The sequence below is a fragment of the Colletes latitarsis genome, chromosome 5 (assembly GCF_051014445.1).
Source record: "Colletes latitarsis isolate SP2378_abdomen chromosome 5, iyColLati1, whole genome shotgun sequence".
Classification (NCBI taxonomy): Eukaryota; Metazoa; Arthropoda; class Insecta; order Hymenoptera; family Colletidae; genus Colletes; species Colletes latitarsis.
In genome coordinates, this window is record NC_135138.1 from 30,008,338 (window position 1) to 30,031,771 (window position 23,434).

Sequence of the window (23,434 nt, forward strand, 5' to 3'; positions counted from 1 at the left end):
AGGAAGCACATGAAAGAGAAACAGGGCATGAATAGAAGGCAGACAGAATGAAGTAGAGTCATGAAATAGAGAGAAGAGAAAGAAAGTTGCTCGACAAGACGTCTGCGAATGATACATGTAAGAGAGACATCGTGGTGTGGAATGGAATGAGTATAAAAAAAAAAAATATATATATATATTCATAGATGTACATGTATATGTATATATCGAGAGAGTGCGAGATAGAGATAGAAGAAATGAAAGAAGAAAACTAGAGAAAAAGCTGGCGGCGAATTACCTTGAAGGACTGCACAGAGAAACCAGAAACCAGGGTTGGTCCGTAACATAAGAAGCGAACAGAAAACAGAAAAAAGGTAAACTTGTAATTAGGTTGTTCGCTGTAAGAGACACTGCTGTGATATGAGAACAGTAGTACGGTTCGTTCGTCGTGGCCGACGAGGGAGGACTTTGGACGCCCCGATGCTTTTGATCGCTTTTCGACTCGCGTTTGTCCGACGTTCGCGCGTTCCTGGGTTCGCAAAAATGTCTCCCTGCGTCTTGGAACCCTGTCCGAGGATCTGTTCGTTCAAGGAACACGCGAACGTCAGCGAAACGCTGTCTGCGTTGACTCAAGCGCTTGCGAGTAACTTGTTCTGCGTGGTGCAAATAGAAGGGCGGAGGGTGGAAAGTCTCTTCGTGTTTCTTTCCGTCGTACGACGGGTCCAGTGTGTACTACGGGGTGCTGTAAAAATTCTTGCTAGATCAAAAGGCTCTGCTGGATGGTTCTGTCTATGTACCGCGGCAAAATGACCGAGAGAAATCATTTCCGGCCAGGAACGTCTCCGAATTCGACAATTCGCGGAGTAGAAATCGATCGACGAAATAATTTCTCTCGTTGATGTCTTTCCTCGCAAATATCACCGCAGCTTCGATATTCCTCTGCAACCAGTGATGTTTGCGTGTCGATAAATGTGGAGAATTTAGGGAACTGTTGGGGGAGTCAGTACGGGGGTGTAATCGGAATTATCATAAGCCAGACGGCGGAAGTCGAGTGCCGGACGCGAGTAAATTCGACCTACTTGCGTTTATTTTCTGTCGAGGTATTTTTCAGCTTCCAGTTGCTGAAATTATATTTTTAGAGGATGCTTTTTCGGTTTTCCCTGATCGGTATTTTCCCTTTTCGTATCACGTTCTGTCGACCTGGCGACCGTAAAACTCGCTGTTCAACGGTTCATTCGCTTTTCGTGTGACGGTTTGACAATTAATTATCGTCTATGATATTGCAAGTGTCAACGCGTCGGTCGTGTCCACCTAACACGACGTAGCTATGCGTCTGAAGTGTCAATAGCATGGATGTGCACGCCATAAACAAATGCAACTGCACGTGCCTATACGTGAGCGATTTTTGCGCCATTAGGGAGTTCGATTTGTAACAGAAAGTAGAAACTGATTTCTTAAAGCACTTTTATTCTAAAATATTTTTAATTTCGAAAAATACTTTCGTTTCGAAACTTTCGAGAGCGATCAATTTTTCCAGAATTTTTTAGTCTGAAATGCAAAATTTAAGCATGAAAAATATAAAATCGTGCAACGAACGGCACAACTGATCATGTTTTTTTTTGGTAATTCGATGCTTCTTCGGTTTCTTCCTTTCAGCGAGGAAATTCGATTTTAGGAAAATATTCGCCTGACGGATTGTTGTGCAGAAATATGCAATATTCGTCATAAATATGCTGCATTCAATCGTTTTGTCGCAATTCAAGGGGATTATCGATTATTCGACGGTATGACGCGAAACAATGGGGACCAATCAGAAGATTGAGTTTGTACCTCTATGAAAGAATTCTATGCTTTGATGGTTTCGTCAAAAAAAAAGACACCCCTTTCAATTCTGTAATGAAAGGACGAATTTTAGATTAAAATTTCAGTATCAATGTACGGGGATTAGTAAAAAATATGAGCTACAAAAACGATTTAAGTATGTTACAGGAATTTTTGGAGCTTTGAAACTAAATGTAGGAAACTGAATCAAAGACTTTTCATAGTTTCGTACAAACGTAGGTTCTTTTACGATTGCGTTCTGGATCGCTGAATTTTATTATTCCTTTTGCTTCGCGATCTATTTCGTAATGCAATTCAGACGTCGTCGTTGAAAATGAAAGAGACGCGGAAATGCAATTACATGCAAAATACATGCTCCGTTGTGCGCGGATGTAATTTGATTATGTATGTGATTTCATCAAATAAAACTTGCTTATCCATGGAATTTCAGATTAGTGTCGTATTCCTACGAAACAGAATTTCCCAACCAATAACACAAGCAAACCTAATAAAGTAAAAAGAACAGCCTCGGAACAAATATATTTCCTTCATTTTCATTAATTTTTTTGTAAATACTACATTTCTATACTTTTAAATATATTTAAAATTTTTATTGAATGCTTGGACGTAATGAAACGGAAACAACTGCAATGCAAACGTAATTAATGAATTTCAATAAATCATTGTTTTGGAACTTTATTGAATGGAGGGTGGGTTTGTTATTAATATAAATTCGTGATAAAATATGTACGATGTTAAATAAACTAAAATAATAAACACATATTTATGAAAGATAAATATCGGACGTGAATTTTTTTGTCATATATGAAGAGACACGATCTAGCGATCAATTTGTCGTGTGATACGATAATTATTTGCCGTTTTTTCGTGCATTATTACATAAATATATTTTATAAAATATGCGTTGGTAAATGCGACACAAAAATAGATGAAAAATTAAATAAACTTTGCTCTGGGCTGTTATTCCTATTCTGAAAATCTTAAATCTATTGTCAAATAGATCGAGGTTTGTAGACTAATGACTATTACAAAAATGAATCGTTCGAACCCGGTTAAAAAAGTGACAAATAATTATGATAGGATCCAATATTAAGGTCTTCTCTATTTTGCTCCGATTTATCATTCCGAGGGGGGGAAAGAATCGTGTCATCCGTTCTACGTTTCTCCATCTAATGGTGAAATTACATTTCGAGCACGTTCGCGGACTGCAGTCGAATCGTTATTATTCACGAAGTAAAAGTCGTTACTCGAGTAATCGGGGAGCAGCGTCAGGTGTGCGTTCTAGTTTCTTCGTAATCACAGACGGTTCAACGGATCGCACGTTATCAGTGCACGCTCGATGGCAAATTCATGCTCGCGAGGCACCGAGGACAGGATCCCCACGATCCGTTTCCACGAATAAAATTTACCTCCGCGCCATTAAGAAATTCGGAACTTCGAAAAGTAATCGAGCAAGCACGATCGAGCTTCGTGGAGAATTGGTATATCAAAGTCTTCGTCACGGTGTAACGTTTATCCACTGATTGGATTCTCGCTGCGATCTTTCAGAATTTTTATGGAAGCCTATTTCGTTCTTTCGAGGATGCCTTCAGCTTCGAAGCATTTTTCCTGTTCGATGAAGATTGTCCAACTACAGGGAATAACGAATTCTTAAACTGTTCTCCAAACAGCGATCGCGTAATTCGGAGGGGAAATTGATGGGCTCTCGTGAATTTGTAAAAAGGAAACGTTGGGGGCAATATTAACATTGTTACCCGTGGTAATGGAACCGCGGTCGTTTCGCGAAATTGTTTTTATCGGATGGTCGAATGCGCGCGTTGCAACCGACAGAAATGAATGAAGGAGCAAGAAAGTCAGGGAAAGCGCAGAGGCAACGAAGTCGCGGCATAATGCGCGGTTTATGCGATCCTCCTTTAATTATTTCGCCAGATGGTTCCGCGGGGATAAGGCTACGATTAAAGCAGGGCTTTAAATGGCAGCGGGGAAATTTAAAAGGCCGTCGGACCGCAAGGCCGGCAATTTGCGTTGCCTCTGTCTTTTAATTGAAAGGTCGAAACGCGTTATTGCATTTCCCTCGGACGTCGTTTATATCGGTCCATCTGCCTCTCTTCCTCGCGAAAAACACGCTGACGCCTGGAAACCTCTTCTCGACTAAAAATTCATTCGATAAATCAGTGTTCCTCAAACCTCCATTCAAAGAAACACTTTTAAAAAGCTGTTCCTTAAATCTATTCATATTTTAAAGTAATTCATTTCAATCTCTGTAGCATCACATTTTTCAATATAAATTCTTTTAGGGGACATTGATCTTCTGAGGCAGTTATTTAACCTCTTAACGTTCATGACCGAGTCTGACTGCTTTGAGAAACGATTATTCTTTAATCTAATGGTTTAAGGGATGATAATATTTGTTTTCTGTCAAATTATACGTTGGATACAACATTGTAAGTAACAAAAACCGCATTTTTAGAAACAAATCCAATAAAGAAAACTGATCATTCTTGGTTATAAAATATGAGCGTTAAGGGGTTAATACTGTTTAATGATAAATAATTACACTTGTTCTTTATTATTTTTACAGAAGCAGAACGAGTGCGTTGTGAGTGCAAATATCAAACTACTGTGCAGAGATTGCGAGCTGTCAGGTAACCACAAATTTCTCAACGTGGGGCTTCAAAGTCACGTGAGTTTTGTTACATATTTAATTCCTGAAACCTTTTTATCTGCCTCGGGCTACGTATATCCTCCCTCCTAAGTCCAGTAACGCTACAAAAGTTCTGGAAGACATTTTTAACGTCAGCAACGTTACAGTACTTTCCAATTTATGAACTACTTTATGTTTTATGATCTTACTTTAATTCCGTTAAATCTTGCTACGTTAAACATTGAAGCATAATTCATTTGACTAGCGCGCAAAAACTGATGGAGAGGATCGGGGGTGTTGAAATTCGTTCGCATGATTTTCGATTAGCGTTCCCAAGCAGCTACAAACATTAAACTTTTTTCCCCGCTTCAAAAAGCTGTCCGATCGCGTTCCTGGCAGGAAGCTCCGAAGTCGCGGCAAGAACTGTCTTTCTTCGAAAGGAAATTCACGTGGGAAAGCTCGAAGGGCGGGCAGTCTTTGCACGTTCTGGAATAAGAAACTTTTCATGACCTCGTGAAACTTCGTTCATCCTACCTTACGTAAGGTATTTTTTTTTTTTCACCTCTTTACGTAAGAGGGAAGCTTAAAGATTTTATTTCGTCGGGGATATGTCACTGGCTGTCCAAACAATTCTGGCACGGTCAACGGAAAGAGCACAGTCGACACAAAATATTTTATTCTCGAAGCACGAACGCGTTTCAAAAACTATCAGGTTATTTTCCAAGCTTCTTATTTTTATTTTCGTTAAATTCACCGTTCTTCTTTCGACTCTTTGTTTAAACATACAAATATTTAAATCGGTTCAGGTTCTTTAAAACAGATGTTCTTAGAAGTCTGATTCGTTCAATTTCGGTTTTTATAAATATTTTCGGTCGGTAGCACTGTTTCTTTATTCCTGTCCCGCGAGTTTCGAGAGAAATATCCGCGTCATGCTTCCCTTTTACGCCTGACGAAGCTGTTTGCGTAAGGATCACGTGTTAGAGCGATCATCGTGGTTCGCTGAATTTTTTAAACGCCAAACTATGCCGGGAAAATAGTCCGGACGTGATACGAAAAGGAAATAAACTGGCTCTGGAGACCGTATCTCGTGGGAATAATCTGAAATGGCAGCTCCGATGTTCGCGAACTCTGCGCGTTTATATTATTCAAAATCACCTGGACTGGACGTATATGTCAATTATGTATTTTAAAATGAAAAAGATCAAAAATAAAATTCTAATGCAGTTTGAAAATATTCTACGTTTCAGACTTCGAAACGAATATCATACAAATTGAAATAATTATTAATCGAAGGTAGAAATAATTCTACTTCTAAATCAGATCTAAAACGATATTAATATTTTATAACGTGGAATCAAAGATATATTTTCTTCGATGTTGGAGGTCCAGTCCAATTCGATTTCAGTCGAAGCCTGATTCGCCAAACATGAGATAATCTTCTGAAATATATTAGCCATATTTTTGTACGTTTCTCTGCCATAAATCAATCGAATTTTCGGTGGCTTTGCAACGCACGGAGCTCGCATTCGCCAGGTCGATCGATAACTTATCGTCGGGTTGTAAATTTTCACCGTCAGGTAATTCATAATGCGACACTTCAGACGTGGAATCCATATTTCTTGCAAACGTTTTTCTAGCCATTTTAGCAACTCGTTCTTTTCGCCGTGAAATTAATATTTATGTAATATTCAGTTGACTGTGTCTGCGATTCTCACCGTAAGAAACTATCGGTTTGTTCATTTGTCTTTTCATTTTCTAAAAAATTAAAAAATAATGCTATTTGAAATACTTAACAAATTGAATTCGTACGAAATATATAAGTAGATAGAATCAGTGTCTATTCGTTTAGCGATTCGTGACACGGAGCGACCTTTCGATTATAATATTAATAGCGTCGTCGTCGAATATCTCGCGATCGTTGCACTCGACTTCCACCCGTGTAATTTAAATAGATATATACAAATACATACGACGGGTTCGGGCACACAATGTTTCAACAGCCTCGCGGCGAATGCACGAACAGGGAGCATTTTGGAACTCGAGAAAGTATACAAGGCGGTGAACGATTCCGGAAAGTCTAGAAGCTGCTCAATATAAGATGCTCGCTATGATACGTGTGTAAAGATTCTCAAAGGTAGATGGTAAGCAAAACAGGCGAGAAATGTATCTTTCTCGTCTTTTTTTTTATTCTCTCTTCGATCGTGAGGGAGGGACTTGGGCTCGAATCGGTGATCGTGTGTACGGAAAATTCGTATGTATCTATATACAAGTGTACTGTAACGTGTGTCATCATTTAACATCATCGTTATAGCGGTGCACAAGAACACGAAGGAACATCGTCGTTCTTGGCGTTCCACGAGAAAATTAAATTTTTATCTCTCTTTTAAATCTGTTCAAAGACATTATACGTAAAATTACGAAAATGTTCGTAAGTATTTAAAAAAATATTACAAATATTTTACTATCCAGATATTTCTGTTATTAACGGTTGTAAAAATGTTTAATACAAGTATTTTGCTTCGATCGAGCCTCAAAAAAGATTCTAGAAAATTGGTAGCCGATTTTTCAGGAACGCCCACACGACGACGATTTTTCTTTCGCGTCGTTCGTGCTTTCCGCGACCACCGTGGGTCGATGTATAATCGCGCACGTGCGAAACGTGTGTCTCTCGTTCAAAGATGCACGAACGAGAAGGCAAGAGAGCACAGTCGTCGGGAATGGGGAGGCAGGGTGAAAAAATCTAACAGAGACAGGGTGAATATTGCGAGCAGAGGCGAAAGATCTGCGGTGAGACAGACGAGGCGGTGCAGTGACTTCAGAACACGGGTTTCTGTGCTCCCCTACACACCAAATCGGTACTGTGTGTCTTGGCTGTCTTTCGTTTTTTGTTTTTTGTTTTTCTTTTTTTTTTTTTCAAAGTCTTTCTGCTTGTCTCGTTCTCAGTGTCGATTTGAGTGAACCTGAAAGTAAGTGATTAGTAACGCGCCTCCCGAAACTCCACTCTCGAGACTCCACTACTTAAAATACTTACTTTAAATTCTACATGTTCCTTTTCAATTTTTCTGCAAGCCTGGTACACTGGAAGACTTATTAATTTAAAGATATAGAAACATGATCTCGAGAATGATTGTTTTTTGGGAGGCTGCAGCGTACATGTACACAACACAAAACGGACCGTGATTGGATCAAAGGAGTCTTCGTGAAAATTCAGATTCTTTGATCCAACGTCTGGTCCATGAGGATCTGGTGCAGACAGTAGGCGAGATGTGCCGAGGATCATTGCTGAAGAACAATCGATATATCGCATGTGACGACAGCTGTCTCGTGAACATTCCGTTGCTGTCCTGTGTAAAACGTTTGTATATATATAGAGAGAGAGATTTGTATATATACACGCTCATAAATATATATTCATGTATGTCGCAGATGACACATCTGACGATCACGCGTGATAGTTCGCCGCGGGTTAGATCGATACGTGATTTCTATCGGGAAACGAGTATGGATGAGCAATCGGTGGCGAAACGACGACAGTCAAACGGTGGAATTGGATACGTCGTCCTTGAGAGGAAACATTTTGGACGAATTTTAGTAGCCGAGTGTTTGACGATAGATTAAACGCTGCCTCAAAGCCTGGGAACTTCCACTCGCTTTTTTCCGTCAAATACGAATTTAAAACAAAGCATAGCAACGGGCTCGTCCATCAAACGGTAATCTTAATCCACACACAATGTTTTCTCCTTTGTATAATGTACATATAAAAAAAAATATTACCGTGTTTCATTTGAATAAAAATCGTCGTTCGACGGATGAGCCTCTTAATTATATTTGAAAAATTTTATTCTATATCTGGATTCTACAGATCGATATTGTATAATGGGAGTCGATGAAGCGTCGTATGAAATTTTGCAGCCACTCGTCGGGGTATATTTTGTCCCGATGAAAACACATTTGGTCCTCTCAAGAATCCGTTTCCAATATCGTGAGAATGAATGAACGTATTAATGGACACGCCGCGGGCACAATTTATTGCTGTCCGATACTCGATACATCAATCGTGAAAATGATTAGAACGAATGTTTCGACGAATTCCAGCGGGATTGAGCTCGAAAGGCTTTTCTCGTTCTGCGAATTTCCTGTACATCACGAATTATTTGCGACAATCCGTTCAACGTGGACGCGTACGCTTTTATCATTTTGCTTAACCGCTTTCGGTCGTATCGATGCATTTATTATTGCAATACAGATCGTATTATGTAATGGGAAATTTTTAAAATACCTTCGATTTACGATTCCCCCGCAGGTCAAATTTATTACGAATTTGTAATTTTCCACGACGTAAAATAAACGAGCGATTATAGAGTAACAAGTTATTGCTTTAACGGACGGGCTTTTGTTCGCGCTGTGTTATACAATTTTAATGTTCCGTGCAATTTAACCGAAAGTAGTACGAAAGGGTTTTATAATTCTGATAACTGGATCCGGCGAGAAAGTCAAAGGCGAACCTTTTTCGAAATGTAATTGCTGCTACCACGTAATTAAGGAGCATAGAAGTAATTCTGCATTCCTTTGGCAGTCATAAAGGAAGCTATTTGAACTTGTCCTTTAACTCGTGAAATTAAAAAATTACCACGGAAAGAGTGGACTGAATAGAGAATACATTGAATAGACCATGAAGCGATGTATTAGTTCAGGTAGCCAAATTCCATTAATTCCGCGGTATTTCTTTACCGTTCCCGTCAAAATTAATCACGTGTCTGTTCACGCGAAACAACAGGAAATTAGAATGCTTCGTTTACGAGAAAATCACGAATCAAGTAGTAATAACGAACATTGATCAGACGCGTCAGACCAAATGTCAGGCGTACTTTCTAATCCAATTATCTCGTAAACGAAGTACTCTAAGAAAAACTTTTATTCTTCATCTTCGATTTATTTTTGGGCACACAAAACAATAGAAAAGTAAAATGTTTCGTTTTCGAGAAAATCAAGATTCAAGTAGTAATAACGAATATTGGTCAGACGTACTTTCAAATCCAATTATCTCGACAACAAAGTACTGTAAGAAAAAGTTTTATTCTCCATCTTCGACTTGGTTTTGCATGTAGAATTGCATTATTTAATTATATCATTCATTTTGGACCACTTTGTGGAAATAAAATAGAGTACGTAAACCGTGGTGCATCGTTCTGGGGAACTAAAATCATCCATGTAGCATTTTTTATTTATACAAATTTGAAGAATGTGGGATATAACAAAAAATTAGCTTCGCGAAGGGTTGAACGACAGAATCGCGTAATTTGTCCAGCGAGTGGCGAATCGATAGTCGCGAATCCGTAGATCAAGAAACCGTGGGGATTTAGACGTCCTCACGGGAGGCGTGGGAGGAACGTTAGCTCGTCGTTGCTATTAACACGTTTTTACAGCGTACACGAGGCGCGACACGAGACTATAATCCGATTTAGGAAGGAAGTATAAAGGTACACATGACCTCGTCGAGTAGCGAGCACGCTAGGTCGGAGTTCGCCGGCTGGTGACGGGAATAGAAGACGAAAGGGAAGAGGGAAACGGATTACCCGACGAATAAACCGTTAGTGTTAATGAAATTGGCTAACCACCGAGCCAATATACAACCGCTGCTCGTATTATCGCGCACCCTTCGACGCTGAGAGCCTCGCGATTAGAATCGTTACGATGCCGCGCCGGACGTCACGTTGGACGGATAGAATCTTTACGAGCTTACGCTCTTTTCCCCGTTTCCGTTCGTTTTGCTTGCTTATCTTGTACGTGGGTATTCTTGTGAGATGCGAAACGACGTCGAACGGATGATATTCTCAAGGGAACGTACAAATCTTAGCGTTTTACAAACTTTTTTCTAACTTAATCATAACAGTTTCTTGAAAACTAAAGTGTTATTTTATTTTGGACAACACTGTTCTCAGAGGAACGCCTTATAAAAAGCTTGTAAACCACAATGGTCAATCAGCGACTTCCGTAGCCTTTAGTCGAAGATTAGAAACTCGATCGGATTAAAATTTTCCGGTATTCGAGGATTCTCGTAAGTCGAGGAATTTCCAATTTTGATAAAAATGGCGACCACGGGAAGGGTTCGAACGCTCGCGATGACTTCGAAATTGATCTCAAGATGTTCCATTTTCGACGTGACGTCTATTGCGGATTCAGGTCGCACGATGCATTAGAGGAACATTAGCATTCGCTGTGTACCCGTCGCGTATATGTGCGCGCTACGAACGTGACACGCTAAGCGGAACGATGCACCTACGTCAAAGGATCTGGATGTCGTATAGATACGATGTAATACAACGCAAACGCGTAATCACTGCCAGTTGTGACGGTTGTATACATATATTTTGACACATGTTACGCGACCACGAAAGCCACATCAGTCAAACCGAATGGGGTAATCGTTATTGCGCGAAATTTGATGGACTGTTGCTCCGAAATCGCAGCGGCCGTCCACCCGCCATTGTAACTGGCTACTCGTTGTACGAGATCTTGTCAATGGACCAGTTCAACGATCATTCTGGATCGAACGACCGATTTCTCTTCACTTTTTCACGAATATTCAAGCTTTATATCCTGACTTTGGGCATTAATGATCTCCAGTTGAACATTATTTTTACGGTGATTTCGTGCATTAAAATATTTAGAGAGATCCGATTACGCGAAACAGCGATTGGTAGGCGTTTATTGAAACGAAAGCGTAAATTGCTCCCTGGGGGATTTCGTCAGTTTCGTTCTAAATTCTTGAAACGCTCGACACGGGGTGTGCGTTCCATGGAAGTGAATTATACTGTCCGGAGAGCTAAATTATCGATAGATGATTAAACTTTTAACGTTTGAACACCGCCAGAAAGCCGCGGGCTATTCCGAACAAAGCCAAATCCATTGTGATAGGAGGGCTTCCGAGACGCGAGACGGGGGGAGGGCGAAGAATACCGGCGTTTCGACCAGAGGCAGTTTAAAAGCGTTTCATACAGATATCAAAAGGAACTCGCGAAATAACGTCTCCGACAATGGAGAAACTCGCCGTCCGTTTCTTCGCGAACCGAGGACGTCTGCAGAAAGTATGGAATAAGTCGCCATGAAACCCGACGCCTTAAATAACGTCTTCGTTTCTGACTCGGAGAAAAACTGCTGCCTGATAATGTTCGAGGATAATTAAAAGTATGAATATTTCTTAATCGCTGGATCTTTTTGGTCGAAGCTTTCGACATCCTTTTCCGACTTTTGTCGAATTTTTTCTTACGTAAAATTAAGAGGGAATGGTTGCTTCCTGGCTATCTGAACTAATTTGGATCGTTGGAGGGTAGTTTTCTTCCGTGGAAATTTATTTTCGCACTCATAGTAATATGCAACTCGGAAGAAAATATTTACGATGACTCTTCGAGAAATTGCAAAATAAGTTTCGAAATAAATGATGCATTATAAAGATCGAAAGAGTAACATTGCTGTTTCTATCTTCGTTATGCACTCATGTTTTATTCTATTTATTTGAAAATTTCTCGAAGCCCGTCGAAACTATAATTAAATATTTCCTTAATCAAGATGAATATTATGTCCTGTAAAGTTGGGAGAAGAAAAGATTCCTTGTTGATCTATTAATCTCTATAATAAATCTGGTGAAACCGATACACAAGAGATTGCCTTTCGAGCTCGTTCCCTGCCCGATTCCATTTCATTCGCGGTAGCAAATTCAGAACGAAATATTTTATGAGTCCACGTCGGCGGGAAATGTCATGCCGCAGATGATGAGATGGGGATGAATAGAACATGATGTTACCGACGGTAGGGTCGCGTTATTGTCACAGCCATTCAATTTTTCATGAAATTGATTATAAATGTCCGCGCGGTAAGTAAAAGGTAAGAGAATAGATCGGGCACTGACCTCGAGGAAGTCCTTCACGGTGGTGTCGACGACCATAAGTGGCCGTTGGATCAAATGCACCACCCCGTTGCGCACCGGAATGTTGGCTTTGACTATTTCCGCCAACACCACGCCGGTCGGATGGTTCGCGTCGCCCAACACGGTGTTGGACTGTATGTAAACTGAAAATAACGGTTTCAATTATCTCGTCGAACGATATATTATGCTGGACGACGGTGAACGTTAAGTGCGGCCGCGTAACCGATTTGCGAAATGAAACAGCGAGATTAAATCTTCGTTAAATAATTCGAAACCGATTCCGCGTCCAGCGAGCGTCGTTTCATTTATATATCGCTGATTCGGTTTCATTTGCTCGCCATCGACAGGAAATTAGTCTAAGTTACAATCACCCTAGGGGAACATAAAATATGTGGGTTCGTTATAGATTTTTATAAAATACTTCTGGTATTCAGGTTGCACTAGGTGTGAAGTTGGCAAATTTTTATTTTCTTACGTTTTCTATCGAACATGTTGAAATATTTTGTTATATTAAAATTACCTTTGTCGTGTTCTTTGCGGAAGCTGACGGTGACCTTGACGTTGTCCGTGAACGCGAGGGTCTCGTAGGGTACCTTGTCAGGGGTTGGTGAGGTGAAGAGGACGTGATTAGGTATCACGTGACCGTCGATTACCACGCGATCGACCTTCTCCGGCCTCGGCGTTGGCTGCAACAAAGCACCATAAATTATATATATTTACTATTACATCGACTAATTTACAAAGGACAGTTTAAGGGGAAAATCACTGGCCCATCGAATCTTCCGAATAATACGAAATTGCAGTTACCATTCTCTGAACTCTGTGAACTGTAAACTGTATGGATTCCTAGGTACATGAGTGGCTAATCGAAGTTTAGCAATTGTACGGGCTCCCGTCTGAAAGAATTCCTTTACGCTGCACTTAATCCAAGATCGCCGATTGAACGGTTTCTCAACCGTTTCGAAACCCCGTTTTCAATCCTTGAATACATGTTCGTTTCTACGAGTCGCGAAGGGGTTCCTCCACTGTTTGGGACACAGTCGACTCTACGAGTGCTTCGTTGTTTGGCTGCTCGATTATACGGGTTCCATATAGCCCATTTCCTTTGTTCCACGATCGTACGCGTTCTGAATCGAAGCAGTTCCTTTTGCCACGGTTTCTCACCTATTTGAATTTCCAGTTGTTCAGATTCTCAATTGCACGTCTCAATTTTAAGTGCAAGATAATATCATTTATGATATTTGTATGATATTATAGACACATTTTCTCGAATTAAAATTAAATTGATAGAGAACAGAAGCAACAATTCTCAAGGAACGATAAAATGTGAAACGAGAGGGTATCGCGAATACGAGGGGCACCCTAAAAAAGCGTCGGCCACGCCTCATCGGCGGTAATATTTAATTAACAAGCCGATAAGACGCGTCGTCCTATTAATTACACGCAGTCTCCGGCTACAGCGTTTCATCCCTGGTCCCTCCTTTCTTTCGGTCCCCCTTTTCGCCGGGCGTCGATTCTCTCGCGGGGATTCTGGCTGGTTATGGCGCACGGAGGGTCCATGTAAACGGCCCCTAATGCGGTGTAATCGCGTAAAACCGCGGAGGCGAACGGTAACGTCAAAGACGCGCCATAAGGGCGTAGCTCGACGTTACTTATCCGAGGGTAACGAAAGCAACGAGCCGGGTAAGGGCACGAAATAAGCATCTCCCCGTGTTCGACTCACTGGACTGATGATTACACGCTCCTCGTTACCGTCGCACCGGGTAAAGGTTGTTTCGCTCGTAAAGGATGAGCCCGCCATGAGCGATTGATTTCCGATTCGTGATAAGGCACGTGGAGGACGCCCGGTGCACACGATTCGGATTAACGGGCGGCGTCGTTACAACGATCTCACGTGACAAAGATAAAGCATGTCGTACGTTTCCTGTGATCAGGATTTTGAGGTTGGACGGAAGGATCTCGTTAACGCGCGTCGATTTTCGATCGAGTTCGAGGGTATTCCGAGCGAACCGCAATCAGAGATGCAATCGAAATATGCCAAGGGGAATCCCTGCACGAAAATTTGGATCAAAATCCATGCTTCCACGTAACTTTGTTCTTGACTGATCTTAAACCATGAAGATTCCACGTAAAACTTCCTTATTAAAAATTATCGGGACACCCTGTATAAGTGAATATCATATACAAAGATTCTACGTGAGAATGTAAATCGAAAGTGTGGAGAGAGATTTTTTCGTATTGTGCTTCGATTCCCAGAGAAACGAATTTGTAAAGTTAGATTCACGTCCGACCATTATTGATTATTACTACTTGAGTTTCAAAGTCTATTTTCTCGAAAACGAAGCCTCGTGTAGAAAAACTTTTTCCTACACTTTCGACTCATTTTCTATCGTAGAATCATCCCTTCTATAGTTTATTTTGTGCGTCCGACTATTATCCGATATTTCTATTTGCTTCGAAGTTCAAACTCAATTTTCTCGGAGTAGCGAGTGGTTATACCACACGTCCGGATATATCCTGCATAATTCCCTATAATCTGCGTGATTTGCTTCAGGAATATTCTACAAAACCAGTAAAATAATTACCATATAAGACACGGTTCTTAACAGCTCCCGTTTTAAATTTAATTTCATTGCACAGACAACGACAATTGCAACGTTTAATCCGCATTCTAAGCGATCCTTTTCGCGAAACAGTTAACGACAGCCCCCGGGTGGTGGACGAAAGCCGATCGGATCGCAAAACGGGTTCGAAATGCGCAAAGCCAGGGGCGATGATATTTCATATTCCGGAGTTTCTCGGTTCATTTTTGCCATCCCATTCTTAAATCTCTATTTGTCCTCTTTCTATTCTTTCTTCGTACATCTACTTTTCTTGAGATAACCCGAGGCAATAGAATTCCTCCGTGCAAACAGCAATACGGACCTTTCGTCGGTACAAAATCTCTCTCTGTCGTTTATTCCCTTATTCTTTCGTTTTACGTTGCGTTCGATTATATCTTCGGGAGAACGAATTCTTTTTCCCTCTTGCTCTTTATTCCCCGCGTTATAGAAATTCTGACTTAATAGCCATATTACTACGCGTCGGACACCTTATTTTTTTCCTCCGTTCGAAATTCTGGCGCGTTTTGGTATTTCCCAGCATCGTCTAGACTTTACTTTCCCCAGTCCACGCCCCTGGGATTCTTTCTTTCAGCTAATTCCGGATGCAGGGCTGCGAGCCGTACGTGCCTCCCAGGTTCGCGGAATTATTCACGATATCATGTAAGATGTAATCACGTAACGCGGCTACCGACGAAACGATTTTGTTCATCCTGTTTTTCCCCCCGTTTGCTCGTCTTCGTTGCTCGCCCTCCCGCGAGGAAATTGCTTGCACCCGCCGAAGAAATAAACTTCTTTCATCCCTTATCTTTCCGCCTTCCCCTTTCCCGTACGTTTGCTCGAAGAACACCGGGCAAATAGAATGCACGAGCTGATAGTTAATTATCGAGCACCCCGGGCGTACTGTTCGCCCTCGATACGCTTCGCCAAATTTTACTCGCTAAAAACTCTTCTGGACTTTGTTTTCATTACGTTTCAAATCTGCTATTTCTTATTTAGAAGAAATAATTCAGTGCATTTAAAAAATTAAACGTTTCACGTTCCACATTGTTCATTCGAATCTGAATTTCGAAAGGAATCTACTTTCTGGTTTCTTGGAATTAATCGATTTGGGAAAATGGGCGACTTTTTATTGTAATAATTAATACAGGGTGTTCAGCCACCCTTGGGAAAAATTTTAATGGGGGATTCTAGAGGCCAAAATAAGACGAAAATCAAGAATACCAATTTGTTGATGGAGGCTTCGTTAAAAAGTTATTAACAAATAAATTCAAAACTTTCAAATCGTTCTAAAAAAATTATTTTTGATTGCAGGGATCAATTATAATCATTTTTGGTCAATAGACATACCCTCGAAATCCTAACCATTTTCGAGAAAAACATTCCTTACCGAAAATATAATTTCTGGCCAGAAATGTCTGCCCGAATTTTCATGAGAATCTTTAAAACGTCATAACTTCTGAACGGATTGGACGATTTTAATGTTTAAAAAAGCAAACTACGCGTATTTTGGTGGAGAATATGTACAAATCGCAAAAATATTCGAAAAGTTGGTCCTTGACCCCGCAAAATGAGAAAAACCCCATAAAAATGGTCCAATTTTCAAACCGTGATAACTCCTACAATTGTGAATATATTTCAATGAAACTTTTTTCTGAAGTAGAGCCCATAGGTACCTACAAAAAAGTATTAAACAACTTTTCTGTAGGTCGTCAAACAAAATTATTAAAAATGAAAAACAAAATTTTAGAAAAATCGCCAGGGGGTAGGTGCCTAAATTTTTCAACGAAAAAAATTTTTTTCAAATTGTTCTAAAAAAATTATTTTCAGTTGCGGGGGTCAATTACAATCATTTTTGGCGAATAGACGTACTCCCGAAATCCTACCCACTTTCGAGAAAAAAAATTCAGTACTGGCGGAACTTTAAACATTAATAACTTCTTAACGAAGCCGCCATCAACAAATTGGTAGTCTTGATTTTCGTCTTATTTTGGTCTCTAGAATCTCCCATTAAAATTTTTCCCAGGGGTGGCCGAACACCCTGTATAACGGAGAAAGTCATGGTGTTCCAAGGGTTGAAGACAAAAACTACGGTCATAGAAATTGTAAACGTTTTTTAATTTAAGTCGATCCAGAGTTTTGAGTTACGTATTTCTTTCTATCGGGTGAGCCCTCATCGATCTGTTTCAGCCGCATTCCGGCGGTATCAAGTGCTGAACAACATCTCGTTTTTGTTCAACATTTCCACGCCCCCGTCGAGTGTTTTTCCCATTGACTTTCTTTCGTGCCCGTTCGGCGGAGCTTCGTTTCCCCGAAAACACAAAAGCCATTCGCCGGCGTCGTTCTCGCTCCCCGTTATTAATTCGACCCGTTCTTTCTTCTTACTTGCCGACCGTAATGGCCGCATTGACGGCCTTACATTTCGAGCGAAGAAAGCTCCGGTTCCTTACGTCTCCAGCATTGAGGCATCGATGTCGTTCGGTTGGAAAAGCCTCGACGAGCTGCTCCGAGTGCTTTTCGATACGGTTCGATCGCTCTTGCCGTGAACGGAACGAGTCTTTTCAGGCCCGAAACTCGATTCCGGCCTTTCCCTTTACACGAGTCCCCTCGACCAGCGCGCGTTCCATGAACGCGTATCCGATATCTCGAACGTGTAGCGTGAAATTCTGACGCGGGGGCGGGGTGCGGACCTACGAGTAATTTCCGGTTTCTCGCGGCGAAACGTACGGGCGAGTCCGACTAAAAATCCTACGTCATCGATATCTTTCCACCGTTGCAAAATGAAATGTTTAATCTTCGAAACGCGTACCAGACGTTGATCGAAAAATATTTCAAACATTTAAGTATAATTTAAATCGAGTAAGTACGTTTGCTTGAAAATAAATCTCGAGACATTGAGTTTACTCCTCGAGTATCAGTGCCCTATTCAAATAAATATTCATGCTCTTTTATGAGATATAATTACATCTATCAAAGGACCAACTTATCTATATTAAATGTTTAATCTTTGAAATATTTTTCGATCAACGTCTGGTACATGTTCGAAGATTAAACATTTAATATAGATAAGTTAGTCCTTTGATAGATGTAATTATATCTCATAAAAGAGCATGAATATTTATTTGAATAGGACGCTGATACTCGAGGAGTCAATGCCTCGAGATTTATTTTCAAGCAAACGTACTTACTCGATTTAAATTACACTTAAATGTTCGAACATGTACCAGACCTTTATCGAAAAATATTTCAAACATTTAAGTGTAACTTAAATCGAGTACGTTTGCTTGAAAATAAATCTCGAGGCATTGACTCCTCGAGTATCAGTGTCCTATTTAAATTCATGCCCTTTTATAAAATATAATAACATCTATCAAAAGACCAACTTATGCCAGAAGTCCTCTACGAGGAAACGATGGCCTCGTTTCGAAGAACTTCTAAAAATTGAGAACTTCCCGACGGTTCTCCTGTAGTTCTTTTCTTCGTCGTTACGCGTCGCCGCCGTCGTCCCTGTGAACTTGTCGCGTCGTAGGAAAGTTTTGACAACCCGTGACGGAAACGCATTTTTCCTGGAATCGTTTTCACGCTCGAAGTTTGATCGCGAGAACTGTACGAACGCACGCGACCGTCGATCGTGAAATTACGAATAACCGATACCGGCAAATTGTCGACCGTATCTAGCCATAGTTGTCGTCTGGTTTCGATATTAACTTCGCGGCTACATTATAATTTAATGGCGTCGTTCGCGGCGCCATCGACTGCGCGCAATCTCGACACTCCTCGTCCAGTGCTTCGCGTTTTTCGCGTGATACGATCCTGTGATCGATAGTGACGCAAGAAAATTAACGCAAAATGATACGAGCATAACTTTTATTTAATCTGAAGGTATAATTGAATTGCTCATCGAGTCGTCTAGGACACAGCTTCTACTTGAAATCCGCTTTGGAAAGTTTTATCGATTCGTCCTCTAAAGGATAATCAATTTCACTTTGAATTTATTAGAATGTAAGTTTACAGCAAGGTTTAGAAAGAAATAGATATAACACATATTGGCTCTTCTCGTATGAAATTCTACATCGTTCTCTAATTACGTAGGTTAATAAACTGAAATTATGTACTGCAGGGAACCTAGGAAACGAGCCAGAACGAGTTATGGAAGTTAAACTATGCTTGCACTGCTATTACGGTGTTTGATTAATTTTCTCTTGTAACAAGCAGTATACATTATTAATTTGCAATGATAATAACTATAAAAGGGAGCTGAAATAACAGTTTCAGGAAAGGAATTAACAGTATTAGAGACGGTTTCAGTTAAAATCACAAGCACGGCAAAAATTCGAAGTGAAAATCATAGTGATAAAATCGATTATATTTAGAAAGATAAAGTTTGTTCAGATTTGCTCGTCACTGTACTTGAAAAGTGCTCTTTTCTATAGAATCGGTTATCTCGATGATCGCACGAGAGTCGATACGTGCAGGTATTTTCGATTACGATTACCTTCGACTATCGAGATTCGACCTATCGTACTTCATCTTATCGTCTCGCGCGATCCACTGAAGTTCAATGCGTTAAATAATTGAATTCGATCAAAAGTAATGAAGGATTAAATATACAATCCGACTGAATTATTTCCGAAGCGAAGTTGAAACCACGAAATCGATACCCTTATTTAACAACGCTATTAAATTGAAAAATAACAAATAAATAGAAATTGGCAATTTTAATTCCATTAGAATTGGAGAAATTTGAGGGTTGATAACAATAATTGTGTCGACACGCGTTGAAGGTGGTTCGAATGGTAATTAGGTGCTAATTTTGCGAATTCTGTGCCCACACACGAAATCGATCAGAATTTGTCGCCTTTGACGACGAAGGGAACGCGTCGCCCTTGCCTGAATCTATTCGAGGCTTCGCATCGGACGATATTAAGGTACTTTCGGGATGATTGATACGGGAAGGTTGCTAAGCAGCTTACCTTGAAACCCTCCTCAACGGGGATAAAAAAGGTGTAACGTCCATCCGCCTTGAAAACATCTTCCTTCTTTTCCTTCACGACCCGCTGTCTGAAGGTGCTGTGGAAAAATTTCACCCCGTTAATTGAATTTTTTATTTCCTCGCGAGCGTAACAAACGCTCGAAGAAGTATCGTGCGACCCCTTTCATACGAGTGGATTTAAAAAATTTTTTTCATGCGCGAGGTGGTTGACGAATCGCAAAATACAAAATCGTATAAATAAGCTGTGAGAATCGCTTGTTGGAAAGTGAAGTTTACGGCACGTGATAAAGACGGCGTTGCCTCACGGAAATATAATATAAAAAAATTGCCGCGGAAGTATATTAAAGAAGTTCTTAAACCCCCGATGCTTTACGTCGCGCGAAACAAGCGAAAATGTTGTTCCGTTGGGACAGTAAATGAAATGCAGCGGAGCTTAAAGTAGTTTTGGAAAGACGAGGCTAATTCACTCAAGTTTTACTTACTCGGATGGCAAGCTCTACCGGGGCGGCGTGCCTTTAAATATCGATAAAGACTTGACAAAGTGAGCATCGAAGTTACTCGAGAACAATTACGGAAGTTGGTTCTATCTTCATCTTTCGGGGAACGTGACTGGACTCGACGAGTAAATTTTACTTAGGAGTTGAACCAAGAAAAAACAGTCCTCGATAAGTAGTAAGAAATATCTCGTAAGATTAGTGACGACTGAATAAATCTACAGTCAGTTTTCGTTATTCCAAATCGCCTAGCTTCTACTAGGAAATATTTCAAATGGAATACTGACCATATTTAATAATATCAAATAGTAAATATTTGTTAGATGGGGTAATCGTGGAACGAACTGTAAATTCTACGATATCTCGTTTATAATTGTTTATACAACAAATGTTTATACGATGAAAGTTATTGGAAATTAAATTTCAATATTTTTCGGTTACATACAAAGTTACATGTGTAACTCAGGATGTACAGGGTGTTCGGTTACTCCTGGGAAAAATTTTAATGGGAAATTCTAGAGGCCAAAATAAGATGAAAATCAAGAATATCAATTTCTTGACTGAGGTTTCAATAAAAAGTTATTAAAAAATTGAATTAAAAAATTTTGAATCATTCTGAAAAAATTATTCTTGGTTGCGGAGCTCGATTACAATCATTTTTGGTCATTACACATATCCCCGAAATCCTACGCAGTTTCGAGAAAAAAATTCTTTACCGAAAATGTAATGTCTGACCATACCATCGATATGTTTCACTGAAATTTCATGCGAATATTTAAAATGTCATAACTCCTGAACGGATTGGAGGATTTTAATGTTTAAAAAAGCAAACGACGCGTATTTTGATGGAGAATATGTATAAATTCCAAAAATATTCGAAAAATTGTTCCTCAACCCCGTGAAATGAAAAAAATCGCATAAAACTGGTCCAATTTTCAAACTACCATAACTCCTACAATAGTTAATACATTTCAATGAAACATTTTTCTGAAGTAGAGCTCATGGGTACCTACAAAAAAGTATTAGACAACTTTTCTGTAGGGCGTCAAATAAAATTATCAAAAATGAAAAACGAATTTTTAAGAAAAATCGACAGGGGACAGGTGCCTAAAATTCTCGGCGAAAAAAAAAAATTTCGAATCGTTCTAAAAAAATTATTTCTAGGTTCTGGGGTCAAATCCAACCATTTTTGGTGAATACACATACTCTCGAAATGCTACGCACTTATGAGAAAAAAATTCAGGAAGATGGACAAATTTTTCGGCGAACGTAAAAAATTTCAAATCGTTTTGGAAAAATTATTTTTGGTTGTAGGGGTAAATTAAAATCATTTTTGGTTAATAGACATACCTCCGAATTTCTACGCGTTTTCGAAAAAAAAATTCTTCACTGAAAATATACTGTGTGGCCGGAAACGTTTCTATAAACTTTTTAACGAAACTTTAATCAACAAATTAGTATTCTTGATTTTCGTCTTATTTTGGCCTCCAGAATCTCCCATTAAAATTTTTCCCAGAGGTGGCCGAACACCCTGTATATCGCATCCGGTAACGAGAAAACAAAAATCCGATATTTAACAATAGTTTTCAATAAAGATTTCGCTGAACTTTTTTGATATGACGTGCAATCAAAGCGTGATTGTTCGTCAATGCGTGAGTGTATTTCGATTGTTACTGCACTAGAGGCAATGCAAACATACAATCACTCGTTTCGAAAAGCATTGATCAAGAAGACATTGTTGTTACAGTGAAAGAATCGACTAAATTGTAAGTGCGATAGTATTATTAAAAGGGGTCACTCCACGATACAATTAAATTTGATATATTATAGTTAGAAAAAGGTTAACTTACCGAACACGATGTGCACCCAAATCGAGATGTTCGCTTTGATTTAAGAATTCGAAGGCGTTCGGGCTGTAAATCGGCATTTCCGCAGAATTTGGGCGAACGGGTTCCAACACTTCGTTTATTATGTGCAGAACCTGTAAAAAAAAGCAAAAAACACTTCTATAAATAAGCAACCCAATGGTCGATATTAAAATTATTACTATACGATACTTTTCGTTATTAAATTATTTTACTGATTCTTTTATTTTAAATATATTGCAGCCATTGATTGCAATATTCTAGGTCATCGAAGTAATAAAAAATTGTGAATCGAGACGGGAAGAAAGCAAATAACGATTCGATTTAGCAATATTTTCGAATTTTTTACCGTGGATTTTACCAACAATCTCTATCGATGTCGGAATTCACTCCATCGGTGCTCATAATCTCATCAGTTGCAGAGCTTTGAGTGACACGATATACAGTTCATACTGATTGAATTCCTCGGTTTACTGTGCAGTGAGTTCGAATTTCCACCGCATTTTTGCGCTTCGACCAGGAATCGGCATACGAATTTTTTGGTCGAGCTTTGAAAAACTACACAGTTTAGTCGGATTACACAGAGCGCACAAGCATCTTCGCGAATCGATCCGATACGTAAATTTGCTGGCGCGAGCTAATTCGCTTGATAAACGAACTCATCGTTTTTCAATTATGGGCGCTTTTTCTCCCCCCGTTCGTTTTGTAAAAATAATCTCTACCGCGATTTCGTACCTTGTTCGGCCAAACTTTATTATATTAAATTTAATATTAGCGAAACAGTGTACATAGAATTTTATTTTTTAGTTAAACTATACGATCAACGTTTCATTTTTTTGAAATATTAATGCAAATTTTGCATCGATCGTACTAATATTAAAAACGATAACTTTCGTACGAATAATTTTAATTGATCATATTGTCGGAAAAACTGCCACAAAAACGAAGCTTTTGGACACAACATTCCACCGGTGTCTAATTATAATTTCCCAGATCTCGGTTTTCTCGTCTAGCGACTCGCCATGTGTTCCTCAACTTCGTTAATTTATAGTTTGACGGACTTTACAGTTGTTTTTCCTCCCGGTGCATG

General features: G+C 39.7%; 1 protein-coding gene and 1 long non-coding RNA gene across 4 annotated transcripts in view; one reads left to right on the forward strand and one right to left on the reverse strand.

Moving 5' to 3' along the window:
• Positions 1 to 23,434, reverse strand: part of Fas1 (fasciclin 1 Fas1 domain-containing) — a 379,485-nt gene that overhangs the window by 42,326 nt on the left and 313,725 nt on the right. For all 3 annotated transcript variants that reach the window (XM_076765289.1, XM_076765290.1, XM_076765288.1), the window contains exons 4-7: positions 22,330 to 22,460; positions 19,966 to 20,062; positions 12,913 to 13,078; positions 12,375 to 12,535 (exon numbers count right to left, since the gene is read on the reverse strand). In XM_076765289.1, the coding sequence (XP_076621404.1) occupies positions 12,375 to 12,535; positions 12,913 to 13,078; positions 19,966 to 20,062; positions 22,330 to 22,460 (555 nt within the window). The remainder of the gene's footprint in view (positions 1 to 12,374; positions 12,536 to 12,912; positions 13,079 to 19,965; positions 20,063 to 22,329; positions 22,461 to 23,434) is intronic.
• LOC143341908 (uncharacterized) overlaps positions 1 to 23,434 on the forward strand; it is a 66,314-nt gene that overhangs the window by 25,831 nt on the left and 17,049 nt on the right. Inside the window, exon 2 of the long non-coding RNA XR_013079694.1 lies at positions 4,403 to 4,504. This is a non-coding gene — a long non-coding RNA (uncharacterized LOC143341908). The remainder of the gene's footprint in view (positions 1 to 4,402; positions 4,505 to 23,434) is intronic.